Consider the following 27,177-nt stretch of genomic DNA (forward strand, 5'->3'; position numbering starts at 1 on the left):
GCAAATAATAACATTTTAGTAGCCACTACACTTAGCTAGATCAGGATGTAAAACACAGTTTTTCCACAATAAAAAGTTGTTTCTCTAAACTCCTCAGTGGTGTGGTCTAGATTGCACCCCTACCCCCTAACGGTCCCTTAATCTTGCATGAGTTTTCCGCTAATCTCAGCTTAGCTTTTGAGTTGACCTCGAAAGGACCAACAATAGCTTCTTAAGCTGATGCACTTGTTCAATACACAGTGCAGAAAATGTCCAATTTTGCCCGTTAACACCATTTTTTGCGGGGGATGCTTTTTGCGGTATAATGGTTTAATTGTTATCTTAATCTTGCATAAGTTTTACCATTCAACTTATCTCAAACAGAACCATAACTTCCAAAATAAAAGTGAAACATATAAGATTGCTTTTTGTAAATAGATTATTCAAAATTTAATTGTTAATACACACACACACACACACACACACACACACACACACACACACAGAATACTTTGTTTTTAATGATTTGCTGTCATTTTATTATTTTCTATTGCTACATTTTTTTTGAAATCAAATGCAATAATGTGGAGGAAATATACCTTTCTTCAATATTTTTTAGCTTCATCTGCGCACAATGTATTACATGAATAACGTTTTTTTTGTTAAATGCATCCTTACTATTTTTCCATTCTCAACCCCAGCTCAGATGGTTTACTGTCTACATATTTTCTTATTCAATATTCTCATAATCCTCTGAATCCAATGAATAAATCTGTATTCTTCTTTTGATAATAAAATGTTCTTGTTGCTTGCCTTTAATTGGTACTTTTCATTGTATGTGTTATAGTTAAATGAAAATTTCAAGGGCAATTTTTAATTCTGGCTTGCCCTATATTGATACTTGATGTCTATATGATGGCTCAGAATACCCGAAGGTTTAAAATGATTTTTTCTTAAAGGTCTTGAAAGAAAAGAACTATTGGTCACATTTCACTTGTAGTTACTTGAACCATTTTATACTTGTACTGCTGTGACGGAATGGTGAGAGTTCTTGTTTTCTATGTTTCAAACTTTGACTGCACTGAGTTAATTATATTATTACTTGCAATGCAGACTTTTCAAGAATCACTTATTGCGGCTGGCGCAGGACTTTCATTGGTTGATTCTGTGGTACTTTTTGGTTTCTGAAGTCTCATATTTTTTCTGTTCTTACGTGCAAAAGAGGGCACAAATTGAAATATTGGAACAATGGTTATATGAAAAGGAGAGAGCATCACAACGGAAGGTCATTTGTTGAGCTAGTTGGGTAGAAGACGAGTTTGTCCCCAAGACTTGAATGTTGGTGCTAGAATTTCATGACTAGAGAGTGATTAGGCTGAATGGTTTTTCTTTCCCATCTTGCCCAATTCACTAATCATATTGAGGATGATATTGATACATAACTAGATTACTTTATTAGATACATCTATAATGAAGGTGAGCGAAAATCTTTATTTTTCGAAGTGATCCCCTTGAAGCAAGGGTTTTAAACTTGACTTCAATTCTGGATTGTAAGTTTTACTTTTGTATATTTTGATAGTTTCAGCATTTTTTACCTTCATTTTTAGAGATATGTTGCAATTTTTTTTAATTACTTAAATGTTGATATACACATTGTATTCACAATTACTCTTATTATATATTTTAAAGTTATAAAATTATTTTTAAAAAATATTAAATATTTGGTAATGTAGTGATATTTTAAAGAAGGCATACCGTTATAACAACAAAGTTATATGATATGAACAAACAAGTTTATCACGACCCGGCCTGGGGCGTGAACTTAACAAAGACGGGTATAATAGACGATTGGACGGTAAAACATTAATTTTTTATAACTAACATTTTAATAATAAAAGAGCCACTAAAAATATGAATTAAAGCAATAAAATTAAATTTTACCTCAGTTCTGGTTGACCCCGACGTCTATAGACATTTTCTCATCTATTGTTTATCTTTTAATAAATTAATTAAACCTAAAAATTTAGTTAAAATAATAGTTAGTTAAATAAGTCTGTTAATACTCATACTCCTAAACTATAGTAATTCAATGAAAATGGAGGATATGCATGCCAATTAAATAGTATAAAAATATAAAAGTATTTGACGGTTTGTAATATCTAATATGATCATTCAAGGTGCCTTTAAACATTCACTATTTGTCTTACTATTTCATTTATATATCAATATCTTTTTTAATCTGTATAGAACCGTCACAGGAGCACCGTAAAAAAATTATACCATTTAAGATACTTCAATATCAATATTATTTTTCATTTAAGATACTTCAATATCTTAGCATTTTTCTGCTATTACCATAAAGGGTGTTGCATCATAGCTAAACATGCTCATGCAAGCAATCAAAATAATAAATCTTATTCTTATCATACCATTCAATAACCTGAACTATGCATTTAAATAAGATACAAATATAAGTGACATACACTAGATATGATCAAACTGAAATTGAAGAGCCAGTAAAATCTATCTAAGCAAGTCATAGAGCGAATCAAATATAGGAGAAATGAATGTTACTATAATTTAAAACTACAAGTACCTTTTTGATGATACTTGTAGGTATTTAATCTTTGATGTCCTCTATTTAGTGTCTAAAAAGGTAAAATATAATATTTTATCACATCATAATTTCTCTTACTCAAAGGTCTAAAGTATTTTTCAATTACACGTTTTAGGTATTAATATATCTTTTAAATTAAAAGATATATAAGTAGAACTTACCTCAATTAATTTTTTTGTTTGCTATTTCCTCGATCACCTCTGTTGATTAAGTTATCAAAATTTTGATTTAATTAAAAGTACTATTAATATATTAAATTGATAAATAATGTGCTAAAACATTAACTCACCTTAACTTTTCTTCGTTGTCGTCAACTTCTACTCAATCCAAATTTAAAGCTTCAATTGCTTGAATCCCAATTTAATTAAACATATATACATAATTAAACTATCCCTCTCAAATCCTAACCCTAAGATTCAGGACAACAATCACACATAACTCATCCTCAACATATTAAGCCATATTTATACCCCAAAAATAATAACTAAAAAATGAATGAATCGCCCTTTTGTCTTGTGTGTAATATAAGTTTTCAAATTATTTGGGGGGCTCGGTGTTGGCTCAGTAGAACATGAGATCGACGCCAGTGTAACATTGCTCCCCTCTCAAAAAGTCATCTTGATCTTATGGTGGAAGAGAGAAAATTGTTGTTGGATTAAGTTATATGGCTCCCACATTGTGTCATAATCAAGTAATCTTTTCCATTTAACTAGAATTTCATAGTGACCCTCATGAGTTCGAAATGCAGCATTGTGCACATCCGTCGGTCACATCTGAATCTAGTGATATCATGATTTCAAGTCAATCTTGAAAAATACTCCAACTCTAAACAACTAGTCTAGTAGCTCATCGATCACCATGATGGTAAATTTATCATCTAATGTTTCGTTATTCACGGTAGATTAATCCATACAGAATAGCCAACTCCCATCCTACTCTAGTAGCAAGACTGGGCTAGAGAAGGGGCTCACACTAGGCTGTGTGATCCCAACCTCTAGCATCTCTTGGCTCAATCTCTCTATCTCATCCTTCTGTACATGAGATAGCGGTATAGGCGCACATTGATGAGAGAATCTCCTGATCTCAGGGTTATTACATTCTCGTGTTCTCTCTGAGGCAACAATCCATGTGAAAAATAGAAAACTTCTGCAAATTATTCTAGGAGTTGTTAGATCGGTGCCAGAATATCTGCCAACTTTATATCATGTCTATTCCATGCTATGCAACTCGATCAAGAATCCCATCCTTACGTCTGGTATTGCCCTATTCATGGTCTTGAGCGTCACCAAAGTCTTGCACAAACTAGGGTCACCACAAAGCACCATCCTCTTGTTTTCCTCCTAAAACTCCATTTCAAAAGTTTTCAATTTATCTTAGTCTCCGCTAAAGACTGCATCTTCTTCTGTAATAATTTTGATTACTAACTTCTTTTGTAAGTCAAATTTTCATTTTCTTCCTAACTTAACTAAAAGTTTGTAGTTAAAAAGACATTAACTAAGAATCTAATTATTTAAGTTGAGTAGACTAAATTTTATAAATAGTCTTTGCTCGTATAAGTATTTATGAGTGTTTATATAGATTAGGTATTGCTACAGCTAGTAATACATTGTTAGTGAGTTGCTAATCCTTTTCATATCTATCATAAAATCCAATTCACTTTAATTTAACTTCTTTATTATTACAGCTCACTTTTATCCTTAATTGCATCTACCCATTTTATTTTATAAATTCTAAAATTATATTTCAGACAATATTTACAAATATTATTACTAAAATATATAACAGCATTGGGACAAAAAACTGTATAGTGAAACATAGATGGTAAATAAGGAATAAAAGATATGCTAGTGCAAATGTCACGATCAGGCCTGAGGCTTAGAATTAACTAAGACGGAAACTATGATTTGACGGTATTAACATCCAATTATCCACATTTTGAAAACTTCCAATACATATAAAGGCATGGTAAATACCCTGAAAAGCTAAGGTCTTGATTGCTTAGGTAGCGAGGATGGGTGGGCTCATTTCTCGTGCAAAAGGCAAGGTTATGGTAGTGAGGAAGAATAAGGGTGTGCTTATGTCAGGCAAGACAATGAGCTCACACAAGAAGAGAATGCATGCAGGCAAAGGGCAGCAAGCAGGGGATCTTAGTTATGTGTGGTTTTGAGGTGGCAGTTGTGTACAAGTGAGAGAGAGAGTTGAGCAAACGAGGATTGATGGGGGCATTGTGGTAGCAGGTGAAACAATGTGTGACAATTGACGGTGGAATAATGAAAGAGCATGTAGATCAGAGCATGGCTGCGATCAGGCGGATTGGGGAAGGTCAAGCGAGTACTGGGTGTGATGAGGAATATGATGACTCTAATACTATTATGAGAGAAATGATTTTAAAACATCTTATTCACTGGAAATATGTGCTCATTCATGGGTGCGTAAGATGAATACAATATGAAACAAATAATAGAGAAATGAATCACAAGTTAAAAGGAATAAATGCTTTTTTCCCCCAAATCAGACTCTTCTAATATTAACTTTTTTATAATATTGGCTTTCTTGTTTGCGTCACATGCCAATTTATGTGATCACTGCTACATCTCTGCATGTTCTAGAAAATTTCCTTGATTTTGTTTCTTGCATTTCCTGCCCAGGTGCTATCATTTTTTTTCTTCTCTCCTATTGTTTGGATTTGTTGCACTAGCCCAAAGTATGTGCAGGGGGTTAAAGCTGTTAACCGAGTCGTAGAAATGTGGTAATACTTCTGATTAGGTGTATGGTTGTGTTTCTATCCATGAAGTCAGTCTCCCCCAGAGAAATCTCCATGTTAGTTCTTCACTTGTTTATTGTCAAGCAGTAAAAATTAAATGCTAGCCAGATATCTGAAGGTATGATAATTTTCCAGTAAGTTGCAGTGAAGTGTTTTTAGCTTGGTCTGTATCCAGGCTGCTATGATTTTTGGAGAAATAAGTAGTCTTCCATGAACAGTATTCCTTAAGTTCTTACACGCCTCATGAATAGTTTCCCATGAAACGTACCCTTCCTGTTCTTGTACGCCTCATGCCTTTCACATTTGTTAAAAAAATGATACATAAATAAATTCTTCTTTATGATTTTATTGACAGTCATCTCTCCTTGCAAACCAAAGTTGTTTTATAAGAATAAAAAAAGGAAAATAGGAAAAGTAGTTTATGTTCCCCGGGATTGTTTTCTTATATATATTTTTGGAACCCTGAAAAATTTCTCTTATGTACATGCTGCTACCCTGATATTTTTATTTTGATCTCAATAATATTAAGTTTTTGAACTCTGCTCTTGGTGTATGTTGATTTTTGGACCGGATCCACCGTTGTATATTGGCTGATAAATATTTTTATTTTTTCTTAGGTTTCAGCTTCGATAACCAGTCCAAACCCACCAATAGGATTTGCCTTAATCAGGCCACCAGGTCATCATGCTATTCCCAAAGGTCCCATGGGTTTCTGTGTATTTGGTAACATAGCTGTTGCTGCTCGCTATGCTCAACATGTGCATGGTTTAACGCGGGTTCTAATTATCGATTTTGATGTTCATCATGGTAATGGAACATGTGATGCATTTTATGATGATCCAAATGTATTCTTCCTGTCTACTCATCAGGTATTTTTATTTACTCAAATGCACATTTTCTTTTTGATTATCAAAATGTGAATTTTTTGGCTTGTTTGATGTAGTACATTTGTGAAACATTTCATCACTTTGCAAGCCTAACATAAATATTGGAATAATCTTTTTGAAACGAGACACGTTTTCAGAGATTAGGGAAAAATAAAATATTTTAATATACCGACATAAATCAACACAACCTCAAATGCATAAAAGATGGACTTACAATTCGAGAGGTAGACAATTCTCTCCCAAAACCTAACTCCTAAGATTAGAGACAACAATCACACATACACTAACCCTAATTATATTAAGCCTTATATATACCAAACAATAATATCTAAAAATTGACTAAATTGCCATTTTATTCTTGTGCTTAAACTCTGTCTTTAAATTATTTAGCGGGCTTAGTGTGGGTTTAGTTGGACCACTTAGCTCAATGAGTCACGAGCCGAAAGGCGCCGGTCTATCATTACTCTCTCACAAAAAGACACTTATTCTCAAGGTGGAAGAGAAGAAATTGGTGTTGGATCAAGTCTTAAGGCTCCCGCATTACGTCATAATCTAGCAACCCTTTCAATTTATTCAACACTTTTTTTCCATCTATCATTTCCTAACGCACCCCTTTTAACTCCAGTAGCTCCCATATAACTTCTTTATTTTCAGTCAAAGTACTGGGAAGTGAAAAAGTCATCAAACCAATATCACATCTCAACGAGCGTTACATGGAACATTGGATGGAGTGTCGACAAATGCGGTAATTTTAAATGATAAGCAATTATCTCATAAGGACCAAAATAGTGTGGGTAGAGCTTCTATCTTCAGTTTCACCAACACTTTTTCTCTTTCTTCTAAGTACTGATCCACCAGAGACATTGACATAGTATGATTTCATAAGGCACGAAATGGGGTGGATTACGACCTTACAACATTTGAAATAAGTGGTTTGAGTAGTTGTATGATACGAAGTGTTGTACCAATACTCTGCCCAGGATAGCCATTTAACCCACTACTTAGGTGAGTCTTATAACACAAATAGGTCTCCAACTTTGATTAACAACTTCTGAATGTATTAGTCTGTGGGTGGTACGTTGTACTCTCTTCAATACAGTCCCTTGTATTCTAAACAACTCCATCTAGAAGTGACTCAATAAGACCTTGTCTCGATCCAACACTATCAATTTTGAACACCATGCAAACGAAAAACCTCTCATGCAGACCTGGGTTGCTTCCTTTCACTAAAAGTCATCATTCTTCAATTGTTCTGTTAACAACCACACAATTGAATTGTAATCCTTTGTGAACATTCGATAGTATCCTGTAAGTCTCAAAACCTCTCTAAACTCCTTGAAGGCCTTTTGTAGTTTCAAATCTAGCATTGATGCCAGCCAAAACCTCTGTTGCCAACACCACGTGTCTTAAGTACCACCTTTGGTTAGGCATACAGACACTTCTTTAAGTTAGCATAGAGCCAGTGCTTATCTAGTACCGTCAACACCTTCTTCAAGTGATCAATGTGATCTTCCAAGCAACAGCTATACGCTAAGATGTCATCAAAGAACACCAACACAATTTTATGGAGGAAACGCCGAACCTCTTGGTCCATTAGTGATTGGAATGTAGCTAGGGAGTTGGTGAGCCCGAAAGTCGTAACCAAAAACTCTTAGTGACCCTCATGATTCTGAAAAGATGCCTTGTGCACATGCAATGGCCGCATCCAAATTTAATGGAATCCTAACTTCAAGGCAATGTTAAAAAGTATCGTAGGCTCAAATAACTCTTCCAATAGCTCATCATTCATCATGATGAAAATTTTATTAGGTTTTATTTTTTTCTCACTGGTTGTTTTATAAGGCACTATTTATTTATTCACTGTTCGGTAATCCACAAAGAAATGTCAACTCCCATCCTTCTTCACTAGCATGAACAAACTAGAAAAGGGACTTACACTAGGCTGTATGATCCTTGCCTCCAACATCTTTTGAATCAATCTTTTGATCTCATCTGCACCTAGGGTTAGTGATATGGGCATACATTGATGGGAGAAACCCTCTGCCTTAAGGTTATCACATGCTTGTATTCCCTTAAAGGAGTCAATTCGTGTGATAACTGAAAAACTTCTGTAAACTGTTGTAGCAGCTGTTGGACTGATACCAGAATCTCTAATAATGTTGTAATAATGCATTTTCTTCATGCTATGCAATTTGACCAAGAATCTAAACTCTACGTTCTGAATTGCCCTATCATGCTCTTGAGCATCACCAAAGCCTTGCATAAATTAGGGTCGTTGCAAAGCAGTATTATCTTATCTCTCTTCAGAAACTCCATTGTCATGAGTTTTCAATTTGTCTTAGTCTTTCCTAAGGATTGCAACCATTTCATGCCGAATATTACGACAGTGCTCCCTAAATCTAAGGGAAGAAAATTCTTCTCTACGTAAATGTTTTGAGTGTCAAAATTAATCCTTTACAAACTCCCCTTCTCTTCAATCTAGTCCCCATTATTACTCCAAAATTTCCCATGTCAATCACCTAAAGCCTCAATTCCTCCAATAGGAGAGTGGAGATGAATTTGTGGATGGTCTCACAATCCACTAACACTACTACATACTGCTCTCTGGTCTGCCCTCAAAGTTTTAGAGAATGGTTTGGTGTGAATCCAGGGCCACTCCCAGTCATGGCCCATTATTAATATCCCATGGTGTCTCCCTCTAGTATCCCAAAATTTGATTTTTTGGTATTGTTGTGGTTATAGAAATTCGATATGGCTTTCTGCTTATGCTGCTTCTATTTGACTATTCTTTTATGTTTTTATCTTCAATCAATTGCGCTAATTTCATAATTTCTTCCAATCCTCATAGTCTCAGTAGAAGAAATGCAGGTCAAATTTTTGGCTTTAACCCCTTCATGAAATTTTCTTCCAATACTGCTTCTGATTTCCATCTCAAATAGCCAGACAACATCTCAAATTTCTCTCTATAATCCGTGAAGGACTCTTCTTTGACCAATTCCGAAAAATACTCTTGTAAATCCCCTTCCTATGTGGTTCTAAAACTCTCCAACAAATGACCCTTAAATTCTTCTCTTGTTTTGATTGAATGAGATTGTTCTCTCCATTGAAACCATGTGCAACATCCAAGTGAGGGATTTCCTCCTCCACCACAACAAAGTACCTCTCTACATGATAAAACCAACAGTAGGTTTCCTCTCCTTCAAAGATCGATATTTTCAGCTTTCTTATTTGTGTCTCCCTAATTTCCTCGACCAAAGCTCGTTCCACCCATTAAGCGGTGGTTGGATTCCCTTCCTTGGCTCATATTGATTTTCTTTCTTCTATAAGTTTGACTTGTCACGTGATCGAATTGTCTATCCCCATAGACTTCTGAATCGGTTTCTGCCCGGAAGGCTATCATTATTGCTGCAATAAAAAACATCAGGGTGATTGGATACATCTCTCGACTTGGGTTCCACCCACCGTAGTTCCCTATAATAGGCATAAATCCTTAGAATCGATCTTCTCTGGCTCCAAATAGCACTCAACAATCCCATTTTGCCTGTAGTTGCTCGATTCTATCTGTTTGTTATCATGGAATCACTAGCTCCAACCCTTAGGTGGCTCGAGCTCATTCCACATATCATCGCTTGATCTTGCAACCCCATATTCGCTGACATCAGCAATGTTGTGCCCTGCATAACCCTTTGTGTGTGGATCATACATATGAGGGTTCTCTTATGAGCTCAAATCGCATCCCTTTTCGTCAACGCTAGCATTTTTGCACATTGTTGTCACCATCATAGGCGGCAAAGGGTCGGAGTGGAACTCCACGGGCCTCGTCATTATTGAGTTGGCTCACCTTTCCTTTGAATTTTTTTCTCCAAAGCATCAACATTTTTGTCTGCCTTTACTCCCGGTGCGGCTCTGATCCAATTTGATAGGAATGAGACAAGTTTCGACAGAAATTAGGACAAAATAGAATGTTTGCTCTATCGGCATAAAACAACGCAGTCCCAAATACATAAAAAATAGGCCTACAATTTGAGAGACAGGCATTTGTCTCTCAAACCCTAACTCCTAAGATTAGAGACGACAATCACACCTACCCTAACCCTAATTATATTAAGCCGTATTTATATCAAACAATAGTAACTAACAAGTGACTAAATTACTCTTTTAGTCTTGCGCCTAAGATAATACTTCAATTTGTTTGGCCGACTCGGTGTGGATTCAATATGACCACTTGGCTCAATATGGCACGAGGTGGATGGCTCTGTAGGCTCGGGCCTAACATAATCTTTACTGGATCCTTTGGTTTTGGATGCAAAAAAAGTGAGATTGAATTGCCATAAAACTTTTTGCAAATAGCTTAACCATCTTTAACAAAACTCTCATTCTTGATTATGTGCAATTGTGTCTTTTAGAATCTAAACTATGGCTACCAAGCTTTTAGTGCTATATGCATGCATGAGCTTTTTTAAAATTTTTATTTTGAAGGCAAATTTATTGTTGTTGTGGTCAATGAAATTCACGCAACATAAAACAATTAAGGTAAATTTTTGGATGATTAAGTAGAAGTAAACTATGAAATCAAAGATAACGTGATAACATAGAGGAAGTATCCATGTGAGGGATAATAATTGACGCAATAAACTCCTCATAATTGAAAATTTCCAAAGTCATTTGGTGGATTGTTCCATTATGCCCGTTGTCAATTAAACGTTCGTGACTGGAGAAATACATTTTTTCTATTCCTTCTCTTGGAAAATAGGATTCGAAACATTTTATCCACTCATGTTTCAATATTTGGGATACTACAATTATAAATAGATCACTGCTTAGAATTTAGGTCACTAGCATCTTAGCCAATAAGATGATCATTAATACAACAGCTGATTTGGATTAATGTTCTTGCTTGTGGAGGAAGTTTCTACCAGTGCCTTGATACTTCATGCAAATACTTGAACAAGGGAATACTCATATTCCATGACAAGATCTAAAGTTGGTTCAAAATTTTGAATAGAAGCTTGATTTGAAGTGGGAGAAATTGTGGCCATCATGTTTGTAGGTAGACTCTAATCATTTGTATGCTCTCTATTGTCATTAGTAGGATCAATGGAACATTATGTTCTCAGTTTTGCTAAATCTTAAAGAAATCTTAGTATTTGTGACTAAGTATTTTGCAAGAACAATAAAAATATATGCCATAAATTCAACCTTTTACTAATAACCACTTATAGAGGAATCAATCTGAATCTAGTTTTTAAAGTAGTAGTCATTTCAACTAGGACCCTAGCCACCAATGGCCTTGAGAGTTGCATGGTAGCATCATTCATGAGCAAAAGTTTGTTAAAAATATAATCAAGAGAAGTGAAGTGGCTTGGTTGTAGAAATGACATGAAGTTGAAGAATAACAATCCAAATTGGTGTTATAGGTAGTTCCGAAAGAGACAAAGTTGGAGATCATTTAAACTTACACTTCAGGTATCCATTTACATAGAAGGATCTGAAGAATCTTGATTAATTTGTCTATAGAGATAATCTGAGAAGAACATGATGGGAATCAAGGATCCCAACAAGGTAAGCAATCAAATGCAAGTCTAATATAAATTTGCGAAATCTTGAGCCTGGGATGACCCCAAAAAAATTGCCCTTGATAGGGAAAATGAAGCTGTTGGTTCAGAAATCTCAGTGTAAGAGAAAATGAGAGATATGTTTTCCATAAAAGGTAGAGTGTAGCAGGAGTTGAGATGATCTTGCTAAGAGAATATTAGAAAACGAGTAGAGGAAAAAGGTGATAAATTCTTACCCCCAACAACTTCAAAACAAGAATGAGGAACATATGCAACAATAGAATCAATAACATCTATCGACTTAAAAGGGTGATTGCCAACAACACCAATTAGAGGTTCATTGGGAAACCAAGTGTGGGGAATTTATGAAGATTGAGTCAGAATGAAATCGAAGGGAGTATGAATGCCTATAGGTAGAAGAATGCTAGGATTAAGGATACAAAGATCAATGTCCATTGTGGGGAGGAGAGTTGTTGATCAACAGAAAGGGATGAGGAAACTGATTGATGCACGAGATGGCAAGTGTTCAATTGGTCACGAAGGAGAAGTAGACAAAAGTTGAGCAAAGAAAGCCATTGGTACAAGAAAGAGTGCAGGATGCCAATGCTAGAAAGTGTTGAAACCAAAGAATGAACCCCTCCAAAAAAGGCTCCGGACAGAAGGAAGATGAAACCCAAGAGAAAGTGCAAGACTAATAGTAGTGATAGATTGTAGAAGAATCCTTAGGGGAACCCCGAGTGGAACCTAATTCATTGAATGATGCTATATGCATGCATGAGCTGATTTCTTTTTGAGGAACCCCAAATGATGCCAGTCTTTATCGTGTGGCAGTTGTTTTACTTGATGTCATAAGAGAACTTGTCATTTAGACACAATATGTGCGCCTCTTTGTTACACTGTAAAAAACATTTTCTATCACGCTAAATTATATATTTTTTCTTTTTTGCGGATAGTAGCTTTTAAGTAGTAATCCTGTCCCTTACAAAGTGATATCCTAATTTATGAAAAGGAGGTAAGTGCGTCATATTCTTTGGCAAAATGTTGGGTGAGGATATCATGACCTAAATTTGGTCAAAATGAGTCTCGAAGGCACTGGATATATTTAAAATGAGTCGTGTGTAAATTTTTGACTAATTACTCATGTACTTTATTCATCTCAAAATAAATCCAATGAATTTGGAAACTCGTCACAAACATATTTTAGTCAGGATAACTTGCTCATTTTTTTCCCTTATTCTTCTATGCATACAATTTTTTTCCCGAACTTATTTTTAATTTGTTAATTTAGGTTGGAAGCTATCCCGGTACCGGGAAGATTGAGCAAGTTGGCCAAGGAAGTGGTGAAGGGACCACATTGAACTTGCCTCTACCTGGAGGATCTGGTGATTATGTTATGAGAAGTGCGTTTAACGAAGTCATTGCACCTTGTGCTCAAAGATTTAAACCAGATATTATTCTTGTCTCAGCCGGGTGAGTTACTTATTTTTCATCATTGACATTGAAACATATTAAATTTCTATTGCTCCATAATCCTAAAAAAATTTTAAATTATCTAACGAGAATGATTTATATCCTCAAATATAAATGTTAATGCATTGTTATGAAGCTCCTACCATTCTGCTAATGGCGCACTATGATTCATATTTTCTTTGCAGCTATGATGCTCATGTGCTTGACCCGCTAGCAGGCCTACAATTTACTGCTGGTACTTACTACATGCTTGCATCAAGCATCAAGCAATTGGCAAAGGAGCTATGCAAAGGACGATGTGTGTTTTTCTTGGAGGGTGGATATAATCTGCAATCTCTCTCCCACTCTGTTGTAGACACGTTTCGTGCCTTTCTTGAACAGCCAAGCCTGGCTCCACAGTTTGATGATCCTGCCATTTTGTATGAAGAACCATTATCCAAGGCTAAACAAGCCATTCAAAAAATCAAGCATCTGCACTCCTTGTAGAATCAAGATAAGTGAAAGACGAACTCTGTAACCGTGAGTTTAGTCTCTCTTTAGTCGTTGCAGTATCTTTTCTTTATTTGTTTCTGTCTATATTCTGTACATATCGATGACTCCTTGGTTTGTCATGTTAAGTTACCCAATAAAAATTTTTGAACTTTTTGTTCCCAAGGGTTTAGCCTCTTTTGTTTTTTTCGGCAAATTTACATACTAGCACACAATTCTTATGCATTTATATATCTCACACCTAAACTTTCATATTTACATAAATAGCACTTTGGTGCCTTAAACTTATGCATGAAAAGTTGTATTTCACTTTAGGTGTGAGATATTTTCCATGCGCTAGGCCCCATGATGAGAGTTTACGTCATGTGCCTAAATATTCGAGAACCCAGCGCCACTGGGGATCGAACCCGTGACCTGAGGGGACTTACAGTGAACCCCACCAACCAACAGGCCACAACACACACACACACACACACACACACACACATATATATATATAAATGAATGACCGGAGGCTATGATATGAGCCCCGACCATCCCTCATGCGCCTATAATTCAAGTACCCCACACCCTACACTCGGGGGGAATTGAACCCACCCCAAACCAGTGGGAACTTACAACTGACAAGCAGACGCCCGACCAACTGATCTAAGTACACGGCGCTTAGAAGTATGTAAAAAGTATTTTGCTTTTCACGTAAGGAATGATATGCTAGTTAAGGCCCAAGTTCTCCTCAAACACTACTTGTCCTTGTAAATCACACTAGTAATTGTTACTGACACTCTAGTATAGTCTTGGACTATCTTTGGGAAGAGTAGCAGTCATCAGTGAAATTAAACTTATGGCTAGCCTCCCCTTTGACATTCCTTAATACTTCACTAAAGCTAGTTGTTCCATTACGAAAACATGCTGACAAAGTCGGTTCTTGTCTAGAAACATGACAGAAACACTTGCTAAACCATTTTTTCTCCACTTTTCAGCACTTGCAATCCTCTTTTATCCCCCAAATAAGAAAATGGCTGTTGCCACCATCATCTTTCGCATCCCCTGCTTGAAAACCACCAATAACAGTGCTTGTATATCACATATTTGCTAATATTCCATCAGGGATTCTTCCAAACCTACAATATATGGGAAACAAAAGGTGCGAGTTGCATTATATTCATGTCATCAGAAAGAAAATAATTAAGCAATCAAAGTTTCCTTTCCAGAAGTTTTATTTTTTTGTGCCTACTCCACTTAAAAGTGGACCTACCCCTTTTACTCATTGGGATTAATTACTACCTAGTGTTTATTCAAGTGAGATCACATTTGCTTTGGCTTCATTCTTGTTGACCAAATCTGTTAGTATGGTGATTGTAAGAAAGCTGTATTTTATCTTTTTTAAAAGAAAAAAATTATAATACCCACAACAGCTTTGAAAGAAGTCTTCTTTTGGTACAACTCATGTATGTTTAAAAAGGTCACACGAGAAAATTTTACATACAGAGTTCGGATGCAGTTCTGCGTGCAGATTCTAGTAATATGCTGTCATATGTACTACATCGGGTCCACCTAAAAAATATTAAAGTGGAACTGCGAAGGTTATTGGAGTGGAATCGTAGATGTTATTGGAGTGGAACCGTGGATGTTATTGGGAGGGTTATTGGAGGGTTAACTCTAATAAAGTAGCAATAACCCCTCAATAAACCCCCAATAACCCTCCAACTTTTGCGGTACCACTCCAATAACCCTTGCAATAACCCCCCAATAACTTTCGCGGTTTCACTTCAATAACCCTCGCAATAACTTTCGCGGCTTCACTTCAATAACCCTCCAATAACATCCGCAATGTAGCACATGCGACGACATATTAGTGGAGTCCACATACAGAGCTGCGTCCGAACTTTGTATTGAAAATTTTCTCCCTCAAACAGACTCCTAAATTTAACAATTATTCATTAGTATTCTCATATACAAATGTTTGGCCATGATCATCAAGTTATGAAGATGCACATTTTCATTTCATATTTTTTATTAAATCAATTTTTTTAATATTTAAATAGCAATAACCAGAGTAGGTAGTGTTTTAACTTTAAAAATAATTAATTATAGATAGTGTTTAATCCAAGTCAAATGAGCTCCTTGAATTAGAGAAAAAAAATATTAATTTTAATTTAATGATAATGTTGATTCAACCAATTTTTATAACTTTAAAAATCTCTTTTTAAAATTTTTATATGAGATACCACATACATATGCTCACAATCAAAGTTTTTATAAATTTTTATACAACATAAATGCTCAAAAAAGTTAATTAAAAACTAAAGTAATCACGAAGCAAATTATATATCATAAAAAAATCATTGTAGCCGTCAATTGATTCTAGACTTGCGTCTTGTGCTTAATACAATATAATAAGCAAATTACTTAGTACAAATGATATTTGTTTTAACTATGAAACAATTTCATTAAATTATATCAGATCATTCCTTTTATACAACGGCAATGAACATAGAGGTTCAAGAATAATCTATTGTATCATGTGTCAATTTTAATTAGAAATATCATTATATCCATAATCATTTTATTATAAGGCACCTTTACATGCATAGCCACCCCAAACAGAGCCTTAGAGATATTCAGAGAGTGAAACATCATTACATTAATTGAACATCATTATAACATTATTACATTGATTGAATCATAATAAAATCATTTTAATATTTATTATGTTGTTCAGTTCAACCTCAGTTAAAAGGTTAAATCTTGGCCGTCATCAGGCTTAATGTCAAGTCTCTAAACTTTAAATACAAAAAAATAAATAAAAATCAAACCAAATATTATGAATAAATATGACATTTATTGTGCCATACATTTAAAATACATGCATATTAATGCATGAAATAAACAGCTCCTACAGAGCTATAAGATATAAATGTCATTTTCAACCCAAAAGAGAATCTCCAAACGTCGCATGATGGAAAGTGGTACAAACCAATCAGCCTTGTTCAAACTATGAACTAACATGAAATGCAAAATACCAGTTGGATTGAAAAGGTTTCTCCTACAAAAACGAAGATTGTTCTTTAAGAGACTCCTGCACTGCACTCAATAGCAACGGCATCAGCTTCTTGTTGGTGCAAACGATGCCACTATCAACATCAAGATATCGCCCCTTTGAAAAATCCAGAGCATTCCCCGAAGCATCACTCACTACACCACCAGCTTCTACAAACCAACCAAGATTTGGACAAATTACTCATCACCAAACACTACTGAGCTTCCGTCTATAGATAATCTTAATCCTAACTCACATAAATGCTGAGTAAAAGAAAATATAACAATCAAGTATTTTATATATTCATACCCGAAACTACAATGAAACCGGCAGCATGGTCCCAAATTTTTTCACGATATCCCTTATGAGGAAAGCGCAAATAAATAGCGCCATCCCCTCGCGCCAGAGCACCATACTTCGCCTGGCTATCAATTCTCACAGGTGGAGCTTGAACACCCAGTTTCTAAAAAGGAATAAACAAGTGGAATAACTACCTAATGAACCATAAAAATGTCACAAAAATGAAATATTAACCTTTATTACCTGTGCTATGCTGCTAGATAAATCATGCATGGAGTGGGCTGCTTCAAATGATTCAAAGAAAGATGCATCAGCTGGTTCCTCAACCGTGCTGATATGGACCTGAAGTTCAGTTGTGGGAAAACAAATCATGAATGTAAGAATGCGGTAAATTCTACAAAGGGAAATTTATATACATAGCACACAATTCTTATGAATTTACATATCTCATAACTAAACTTTCTTAATTACTCTTGCACAGAACTCAAATCTTTAATATCACATCGAGAATAACACTATTAACACTTCTTAAAACTGAAATACTCCTTTTCATGTATACTTTTAAAGCACCAAAGTGCTATGTATGTAAATATGAAAGTTTAGGTGTGAGATGTGTAAATACATAAGAATTGTGTGCTATGTATGCAAATGCCCTTCTACAAATGCTCGGCACTACCTTAGTACTTGTGGAGCCATCCAATGACTCCATTATTGTTCCAGAACCAATAGTGGCAGAAAAAAGGCAACCAACTTTACTTTCTGAAGAGTTTTTAGAAGTGCTTCTTATTGGAGTTAAGGGGAGATTTGGACATGCCAAGATGCCCAACACCACGTTTCCTTCATCAAGCATTGCCAGTGCAATTGCGTATTGATCCCCTCTCAAGAACCTGCCAGAAAAAGCTTGGCAGATTGGTACAAGCTGGAAAGCAAATCACAATATATTCTAGGGGCATTTACATACATCTGACCCAATTCTTATGTATTTACATATCTAACACCTAAACTTGGCTTTTTTACATTTATGCCACCCAAATCCTTCATATCACATAAAAAAATACACCTTTTCATACAATGATAAGGTTGTCTGTCTGTAAAAATTGAAGTTCAGGTGTTAGATATGTAAATACATAGGAATTAAGTGTTATGTATGTAAATCTTCCTATATTCTAAGAGCCAGAAAAATACATAGTAATTTAGGAATCCCTGGATGTTGGATTTCTTTTCCATAAGGAGAAGCATCAGCCTTTCACTGTTTCTTTAGAATATTTTCAAGCTTAGAAAGATTATATACTGTTAAAGCAGAACATTAAGGGCTTGTTTGGACACAAGAAATATGAAGTGGGGAGTAAGAAGTGAAGCGAATCATTTTGATTATTCAGGCAATGGTGGAAATGAAAAGTGACGTGTTCCCCGACAAGTGATAAAGTGTAGAATTTACAGCCATTGGACTTTGATGACTTATGATCCTAAGTTATTTTGAAAGTAATTAAATGCAACACTCCTCTTCGCATAATTATAATGCCACTCACACATGTATAAACCCGCAAACTGACACATACATACAAAAGATATAATTTATAATTACATTATAATATACAATAATAAAATATATAAATATTAATAACTAAGGTGGCATTGCGATCTATATATATATATTAAAATGAAGGAATGGCTAGAGGCTATTATGCAAGCCTCCAGCCACCCCTAATGTTACTAATAATTCGAGTACCATCCATATATATATATATATATATATATATATATATATGCGTTGTGTTTGCCTTGGCCTGTTGGTTGACATCCACAGTATAAGACCCCTCCGGTCGGAAGTTCGAATCTCCTCTAGCACAATTGACTTTAAGGAGGTGGTACTCGAATTATTAGGCATGTTAGGGTTGGCTGGAGGCTCGTATAATAGCCTCTAGCCATTCTTTTATAATATATATATATATAACAATGCCACATTATTCAGTAATATTATTTAAATAGATATATAGATAGATAGCCATAGATGAATTTATAAAGACATACTTGAATATCATCGTTATTATCATCACAACCTTTTTTACAGTAATTTTCATGTGCTCGGCGGGCGAGTGCACACACACACGCATATATGACATACATATACATGTATACAGATACGTATACATATACATATGTATCGATAGATAAAAATTATACATTATTCTGTGTTTGAAAGATTAATAACAAATGGATTTAAAATAGTAGTGGAATAAGTGAATAGAGTGTTGATAGCTAACACTGTTGAGGTGAACAGAGTTAGTGATAGGATGATTACTAATTCATTAATTATCAGTGAGGGTACAAAAAAGTACTTTCTTCTTATTTTCCTCAAGCTCGATGAGAAGATGGTTTGAAGATCAACTATTGAAATATATTAATGAATTGTACCAAAGGAAGAAAATATATTTACTAGACTTAACTGGACATATTATTGAAAATTTAAGATAAAAATACTGTAAATACAACTAAATTTGATGGCATGTTTGAAATTCTCTCAATTATGTTACAAAGATTATAAAAAAACTTTCAATAAAATGTTTGACCATACAACATAGGATAGTGGTTATGGACTTAAATTATAAGAGTATAAGGAAATGACGGAATGAAATAATTTCCCAAAAAAAAAATTGTGAAATTTTAAAAAATATAAAATTGTTAACCTTTTAGGATATGTTACTACGAGAAGCAAGTTGATTTTTTTCAGTTAAGTCAATCCTAATAAGAGATAAGATGGCTAGCTTTCAATTAGATTGAAATAGATGTCTTAAACGAACCTAGAAATAGATCATTAGATAAAAAAGGCATTTGGCAACGGAGTGAACAAGAATAAAAATTAATGAGAGAATGTAATGCGCTATTAAAGAATAATAAGTGATAAATAATACTAAGGGTCATAACAATTATAAGAAAAGTAAAAGCTAAGCAAAAGTTATAGCTTTCTTTAATTTATATATTGTTAAGAGAGAAAGATGTTATAAATAAATTTTAAGGAAAGGAGATAGAAAACTAGAGACTTCGTCGGATGCATTAGAAGCATAGATAATAACATCTTAAATAAAAAAATAAAAAATAAATAAAGTATCAAATGAAATTAGAGAATAAATACTTTGAAGTATAATAAATAAAATAAAGAGATATATATTAGATCAATAAAAAAAGAAGTTACACATAAATGTGAGGCTTTAGATCCTAAAAATATTATCTATTAATATTTTGGAAAGTTATTGATAATACATGTCACATCGTGAACTCTGAATCGTCAAGATACTGTATTATTTTCCCTCATTGGACTATTAAGATTTTGGAAAGTTAATGAAAATTCATGTCACATCAATGCATCATGAACTCTGAATCGTCAAGATATTATATTATTTTCCCTCATAGGACTCACTTGACCGTTTTCTTGATATATTATCTTAGGATAGTTGCAAATCCTAAGTGCGCTCTAACATGAACACTCTAATTTTAGAGTTTCTACTGAAACCCTAACCATTACATTAAAAGACACCTCGGTGTTTAAAAGTTTATTTTAGTAATACTTAATTAACCTCTCCCACTTAAAGTATTGGCGGCATTGTCAGTGGCCATACACTTTTTATAGATTAAAACCCCTCATCTCTTTGAAGTTTAAATTGAGCACTATTCCTATCCCCTTTAAATGGCTTGAGAAGTGTGTTTCACATTCAAAAAATATGCTTGAACAAATAAAGAATATTAAGTTCCAAACTACACATAATCTTGTGCATATGCAGCATAATTACACACCCAAAGTAAAAACACATTAAATTAAAACCAGTCTAGGAAAGTGAAATAGTTTATGTTTAGAAAGTATGAAGGAAAAAAAAAATTGATGTGCTTGAATAGAAAAGAGTATTATCTAACTACATAACCAAAATCACATGATTAACAAATACGTACTGACAAAAAATGAGCAATTTCTTAAAATATGGACCTACATAGATAAAGAAATATATAATCTATAGATAACCAACTAATTTGAGAATATTTTCATTATCTCAAGAGCAAATTAAACATGGGTACTCTTAAGAAACAGATCATAGTAAATATTTCAGTTGAAAAATAATTATGATTACCCTTTAGTGCCATCTATTGGATCCAAAACCCAATGCCGACCATATGGACCTCCTTCAGATTTGCCACTATCAATGGCATCAAGCACATCCTCCTCAGAAAGGGAAAGATTATATGTACCATCAGCAGTGAGAGTTTCATTTACAAGCTCTGTAATACGTTTCAAAGTCACCTGGGCGCCATCTTTACGAAGATCTCCTGAATCCTATAGCAAAGTAATATAAGATATCTGCTTACAGCTTTGAGTTCAATATCAGAAATGAGTCTGAAATGTATAAATTCGAGACAAAGTGCAAGCACCTCTTCAGCCATCAATGAAAATGACCTGGATGGGAGCTCCATCTTCAGTACAAGGCTGACCAATGCTTGCGAACCTGCAAAACAAAGTAGTAAGACGTTTACTGTTGATATGTATACATCTGTGGACGGCATGAGCCCACTCACAGTTTAGAAAACTGTGAGTCAGCTGCTACATTTTAGGGGGAGAAATTATTCTCCCTTAATTAGCCATTGTTGCATTTTATTTCTTTCCTTCTTGTCACGGTGATGTGAATTTCCCTCCAACTATATATATATACTTGTTATTTACTCGTATTAGATGAATGGAAAAGTAAAGAGTTTTTCCCTCTAAGAAAATTCCTCCTCAATTCCACATATACTTAAAGAAAAAATCTATCATGTTACACTGGTGAACCTATTACTATTGTTAATCAATCTTACAATCACCTTACTACATAATTAACAACAAATCCTATGTTATAGTCTAAAAAATGTAAGCGCCTAGAATGTTTTATGTTCGTAGGAAAAAAAACTGTGTCAAATAATCTCTTTTCACATACAAAAGCAGTATTACACAATTCATGCTTTATTATATTCCCGCTTCAGGTATATGAGTGAGAATGTGGACCATTACCCCTTTGGGTCCTCAACCTCATATTGGCCCATGGATCATAATGGGGGAGGAAGAATAATATAAGATAAAAGGCTAGTAAATGCAGTGTGCAATACAAAAGGATGAAAGACAAATATGATAGCCTTGAAAATTTTAAAAATAAGAGAGTGAATAGAAATTTAACCAATAATCAACCAGTCTAATTTCACTATATATATAAAGTGTTTTACATAGCATGAAAGAATGAGCAAAACTGAGAAAAAAGTATAGCTGCACTTTCAAGAAACTCTACACTTAATAAAGGTGAATTTACATACATAACGCACAATTCTGTTGTATTTACATATCTAACAACTAAACTTTAATATTTACATTTACAATATTCAAAACTTTAGCATCACAAAACAAATACCACAATTATTAACTTTTTAAATGTGAGATACACATTTTCATACATATGTTTATGACACAAAAGTGTTATAAGTGTAAATATCAAATTTAAGTGTTATATTTGTAAATACATCAAAATTTTGTGGTTTATATGTAAATTTCCCTTTGATAAATTGCTACAACCTCGCTACCCTTTGGATTAACATCTTATATTTACAAAACTAACTTTCTTTTCGTCCAGAACCTCTATGCTTCTTGGGATTTCTTATTTCTCATGACATGAACACAATATAGGAGATGAAGGAATACGCAGAAAACTTAGCAATTCAAATGAAAAGATTTTGGCAGCATACCATAGTCAGCTACTGTGACAGGACTTTTATCTGCTTTGGATTGGACATCTGAATGCATAATGGATTTCTGCACTTTCTGAAAAATGGGGATATATATTAATCTTTGATATGTGACCCTCACAGGTGATGCATTGGAAAAAACAAATGTGACAGCACATAGATGAAAGAAACTGAAGAATATATCTTCCATGAAGCTTTTTTCAGTCATGATATCTGTCATGAAGGTGCCTTTCTCTGTACCATAAAAAACAAAGGAAATTTATGTCTAGCACACAATTCTTATGTATTTACATATCTGGCATCTAAACTTTCATATTAACATACATAACATTTTGATGTTTTAAACCCATGAATGAAAATGTGTATTTAACTTTTAAAAAGTGATAATAGTGCTATTTTTTATGTGATATTAAAGCTTTGAGTGTTGTGTGTAGATATGTACATTCACGTGTGAGATATGTAAATACATAAAAATTGTGTGCTGCGTATGCAAGCGTCCCAAAAAACAAACAGTTAAAACAATATTTGATGTTTTCCTCCAGCAAACTAAATAAATTTTGCAAGCATGAGAGGTTGTAATAACCACAGATATATCCCAAGTCAACTCCCAATTAGTGCTCTTTAATTTCGTTCTTGTGAAGGCACCCTCCTTAAATCCATTTAAAAAATTTGATGGAGATTTGTACTTTACAGTCGTTAAAAACCTAGAACTAATAGATGACCATCTGAGCAAAATTTGCGAGTTTAAGACCATTCTTATAGGAAGTGTTGTTGGGTTAATTGGTGAAAGTGGAGTTTTAGAAAGTGTTGGATTAATTGGTGAATGTGGAGTTTTCTACTTTGAAGCTATTTGAGGAATTAATTGGCACATTTGGAGTCCTCAGTTTTCAAGTTGTTTGAGTATGGTACCTGTACTCCTGTGCGGCTCCTATAGCCATTTAGCTCTTGTAGCGTGTATGTTGGTTCTATCCTATTGCATTGGTGGTGTTGTGTGTAAGGTTCTGTAGATTTTGTGATTCTTGTAGCACGTCGTATAATATGGGTTCAGCTCTAGTTCCATCATGTGCTTACCCATTGTCATTTTGACACTTTTAGCATCACACATTTATCTTAATGTATTGAAGACCAAAACTAGCGCATTTTGTTATGGTCACTAATTGACATGAACTAATGGATTAATTTTTAGCAACACAGTCTTAAATTTTGTATGAGTGAAACTTTTGGCTTAATAAAAATGCAGTTTACTTTCAATCTTGTATGTGCTTGTTGGATGTTGGATTCTTTCTTATGCAGTTTGTATACAAATAATTAGCCTTAACGGGCCGAAAACATAATTAATGAGCCTTTCTAGCTCACACCACAGTTGATGGACCTATTTGGAGGACTACAGGGTTCCACTCCTCATCATTAGGCACTGCCCATGCATTTTTTCCTATCCAACATACCCACTACAACTATATGTTGAACTGACCTGCCAAAGTAACTTGCCAATTTGATTTGTCAAGGTGACATCACGACCTCACAGCAATCTTCACTCAAGGTGACATCCACGCCACCAACCTCTCCTCGGCACGTCTTGGACAAACTACATGCAGTATGAGCTATGATTTTTTTTTTTTATTCTTTTCACTCTCCATGTAGCTAGAAAGGGGGAAAGGAAGAAGAAAAATATAGAAAAAAAGGGGTTTCAATTCCTCAAGTGGAACCCTTGCTCATCCGTAGGATCGGGTTCATTATCTGGGGCTTCATCCATATCATCTCCATCCGTTTTTCTCTCAAATCTCCCCCAGTTAATAAGAGCCTATGAATAATACAAGACCTTACATCCTAAAAAGATCCAACACGGTGCAAGTACGATAATTGAATTTCGATGAAGGTCATCTTCTTGTACCAGTTTGAGGTATAGATTTCTCTACTTGGTGACTTTTTTCCTTTTCTTGTTTCTTCAAAATAATTTGCTATTGATGTTGTCAACGTTCTTTATTTTAATAAAATATGACATCAAATGGGTTTTCCGACTACAGTGTGAATCTCATTCAAGTTGTAATTTTATAGTTTCATTTAAACACTATTTAATCGATTTTAAATGATCATTTATTTCGGACATCTCATAATTTTAAGTTTACAGCAAAAAAAAAAGTAATTGAAAGTTATATACTTAATTATTGGTCTCTTAAAATGAGAATTTTCAATCCTAATTGTTTTCATACATTATATCACCTAATAGTGCAATCTATTAAGCACAGTGGTTGGGTGCTTTGTTTTGTTTCGAACCATAAAATCTTGAGGTCATGGCCTAAAACATATTGGTGTATATGTAAGTTAACACAAGAATGTTATATAATCAAGTTGCTTTAGAAACCTGAGACCCTGAGATGTGCTGCATCACGGGGGTAATTTGTTTGGTGCATTTTTAAAATGCAATATACAGCAAATGTATATAAAGTAAATGCAATAGTTTGTTGGCATTTATTTTAATTAAGATATGTGAGAAAAATGAGCCATACAATAAACAAACTTTATTTTAGTTCACTAACTGTATTTCAAATTAAATGATCCTTTAAATCAAATAAATAGTGATTGGTAAAACTAACTGTATGTAAATCAACACTCTTGAATTATCCATTTAACTAATTGCTCAATATAATTGTCATGAGCTTACTCTAGCAGGTTCTGCAATAATTATCTAAACATATTCTCTTACAAAATCAGTCTAATGATCTAAACAAGCAAAGATTACATAGTTTATTCACCTCCCACATTCATAAAATTTCAAGCTAAAGAATGACAATCAACAGGAACGGGTGGATTTCATATCATGTGCGCCTTTGATTCCGTGTGTTTATCTCAACTGATTTTGGACCCAAAATTGCTGTGAAAAAAAATTGATCAATGATAGCAATCTCCTCAAACAATTTCACTCGTAACCTATGAATCCAAAGAAGCGCACAATTCAAACCAAACCCAAAATCACAAATCGAGGAACGTACTTTCAACGACAGCGGATAGTAAGATCAACCGGAAATCCGAAACAACAGTCCAAATTGGGAGAGGAATGATAAGGCTGAGCACCTGACAGAGGTGAGAAGCGAGAGACGCCGCTTTCTTAGCGGCGGCAAGCTCTTCTTCATAAGCGGAGAGAGAAGAAAACGACGACGACATGGCTGAAAAGTAAAATCTTCCCCGATCGCCGTAAGACGTATCTACGAAACGAAGCAGCGGACGCCGGTAGAAGAGGAGAGAGCGAAAGGAGAAGCGACAGCGGAGAAGTCCAGATTCAGATCGAGGAATGGTAAAGAAGAGAGGAAGGCAGTTCGAACTTGAAGCCAAGAGGCTTATAGAGGAAGCCACTGCAACCAGTCTTGTTGAGAGTTCTGCTCCAGTTGCCATTCCCCCGATTTCCCGTTGGCGACTCCGCACTCCCTCGGCGATTAAGCGGCGCCTTGATTTTGATGACGTGGTTCAGTCTTGATCGTTCGATGAAGTTGCCCTTGTGTGATTTAGTCGGACCGTGCATCCCCTCCATACATTGGAGTTCTCCACAAGAAGTTGATCTTCTTCATGTTGCTAACTCAACAAATACATTCAGTGCAGCAAAGCCTAGTAGCAAATCTCGAACACGTGTTGTGTGGAGAACTTATTTCGATCTAATGTAATCTTTCATGAGTTACAATGTCTAATACAAGAAGAGCTCTCTCTAAAAAATAGAAGACTTTTCTCTGCGTGGAGTAGTTCTCAAGAGTTCTACTCTGACTAAGATCGTCCTTGAACGCCGTGCTCCTTTCAAGCATTAACTCTTATGATGGGACGTCGTACTCGTATGTTAACCTCATCCATCTGCCACAAATATTAAGGCATTTTAAGTAAGAAAATTTCCGAATATAAATTCATGATTATCCAAGCTCCAAGTTTATCAAATTTGTAATCAGATTGAGTGTCATCGCAAGATGAATAAAAATGCTCTAAAATTGGTTCAATACAGGTTCAATCAAGCTCAGATAAATTCTTTGAAGCACCCTAATTAGATGCTTTCGATCGACATTTGAATTGTCAAATGAACTCCGAATTTTACATATTTATAGTTGAATCGGCATTTCGACGAGAGAAATTCAACGAACATAAGATAGTTTAATTTCAGAGTCGTTAAGACATCTAAATTCTTAAAAAAATCAAGTAATTAAGAGGGGTCATCATGAATTGTCCAATCAAATGATTAGGAAAATTATATGCTAAAAGACTAAAACTTTTTCTAAATAATATAGTTTATTTTCAAATTAAAAAAAAATAAAATATGATTCTTATATATATATATATATATATAT

The 27,177-nt window shown here is 34.6% G+C and overlaps 2 protein-coding genes across 6 annotated transcripts in view; one reads left to right on the forward strand and one right to left on the reverse strand.

The window, feature by feature from the left end:
- Positions 1 to 13,917, forward strand: part of LOC110024235 (histone deacetylase 14) — a 52,768-nt gene extending 38,851 nt beyond the window's left edge. For 4 of the 5 annotated variants that reach the window (XM_020724087.1, XM_020724105.1, XM_020724113.1 and 1 more), the window contains 4 exons: positions 1,093 to 1,149; positions 5,978 to 6,229; positions 13,091 to 13,272; positions 13,458 to 13,917. In XM_020724087.1, the coding sequence (XP_020579746.1) occupies positions 1,093 to 1,149; positions 5,978 to 6,229; positions 13,091 to 13,272; positions 13,458 to 13,758 (792 nt within the window). In that variant the 3' untranslated portion in view covers positions 13,759 to 13,917. The remainder of the gene's footprint in view (positions 1 to 1,092; positions 1,150 to 5,977; positions 6,230 to 13,090; positions 13,273 to 13,457) is intronic. The other variant, XM_020724097.1, reaches the window with a different exon arrangement.
- A 2,667-nt stretch (positions 13,918 to 16,584) lies between these two features.
- LOC110039533 (SAL1 phosphatase) lies at positions 16,585 to 26,466 on the reverse strand. Its single transcript, XM_020744632.1, has 8 exons — positions 25,928 to 26,466; positions 22,856 to 22,931; positions 21,521 to 21,594; positions 21,223 to 21,425; positions 17,778 to 17,988; positions 17,345 to 17,443; positions 17,111 to 17,264; positions 16,585 to 16,971 (listed from the first exon to the last, which is right to left on the reverse strand). Exons 1-8 carry the CDS (start codon positions 26,243 to 26,245, stop codon positions 16,808 to 16,810), a joined length of 1,299 nt encoding a protein of 432 aa, XP_020600291.1. The 5' UTR covers positions 26,246 to 26,466; the 3' UTR covers positions 16,585 to 16,807.
- Between the last annotated feature and the right edge of the window lie 711 nt (positions 26,467 to 27,177).

Source organism: Phalaenopsis equestris, unplaced genomic scaffold (genome assembly GCF_001263595.1).
Source record: "Phalaenopsis equestris unplaced genomic scaffold, ASM126359v1 Scaffold000002, whole genome shotgun sequence".
In the NCBI taxonomy this organism is placed as follows: Eukaryota; Viridiplantae; Streptophyta; class Magnoliopsida; order Asparagales; family Orchidaceae; genus Phalaenopsis; species Phalaenopsis equestris.

Bases quoted from the DNA above. Each gene is read 5' to 3' on its own strand.
- LOC110039533 (XM_020744632.1), bottom strand. From the start codon at position 26,245: ATGGCAACTGGAGCAGAACTCTCAACAAGACTGGTTGCAGTGGCTTCC. The intron at 21,426-21,520 runs GTGCTTGCACTT...ACTTTGCTATAG, and splicing joins TTTCATTGATGGCTGAAGAG to GATTCAGGAGATCTTCGTAA. The intron at 17,989-21,222 runs GTAATCATAATT...TTTTTCTGGCAG, and splicing joins CCAATAGATGGCACTAAAGG to GTTCTTGAGAGGGGATCAAT.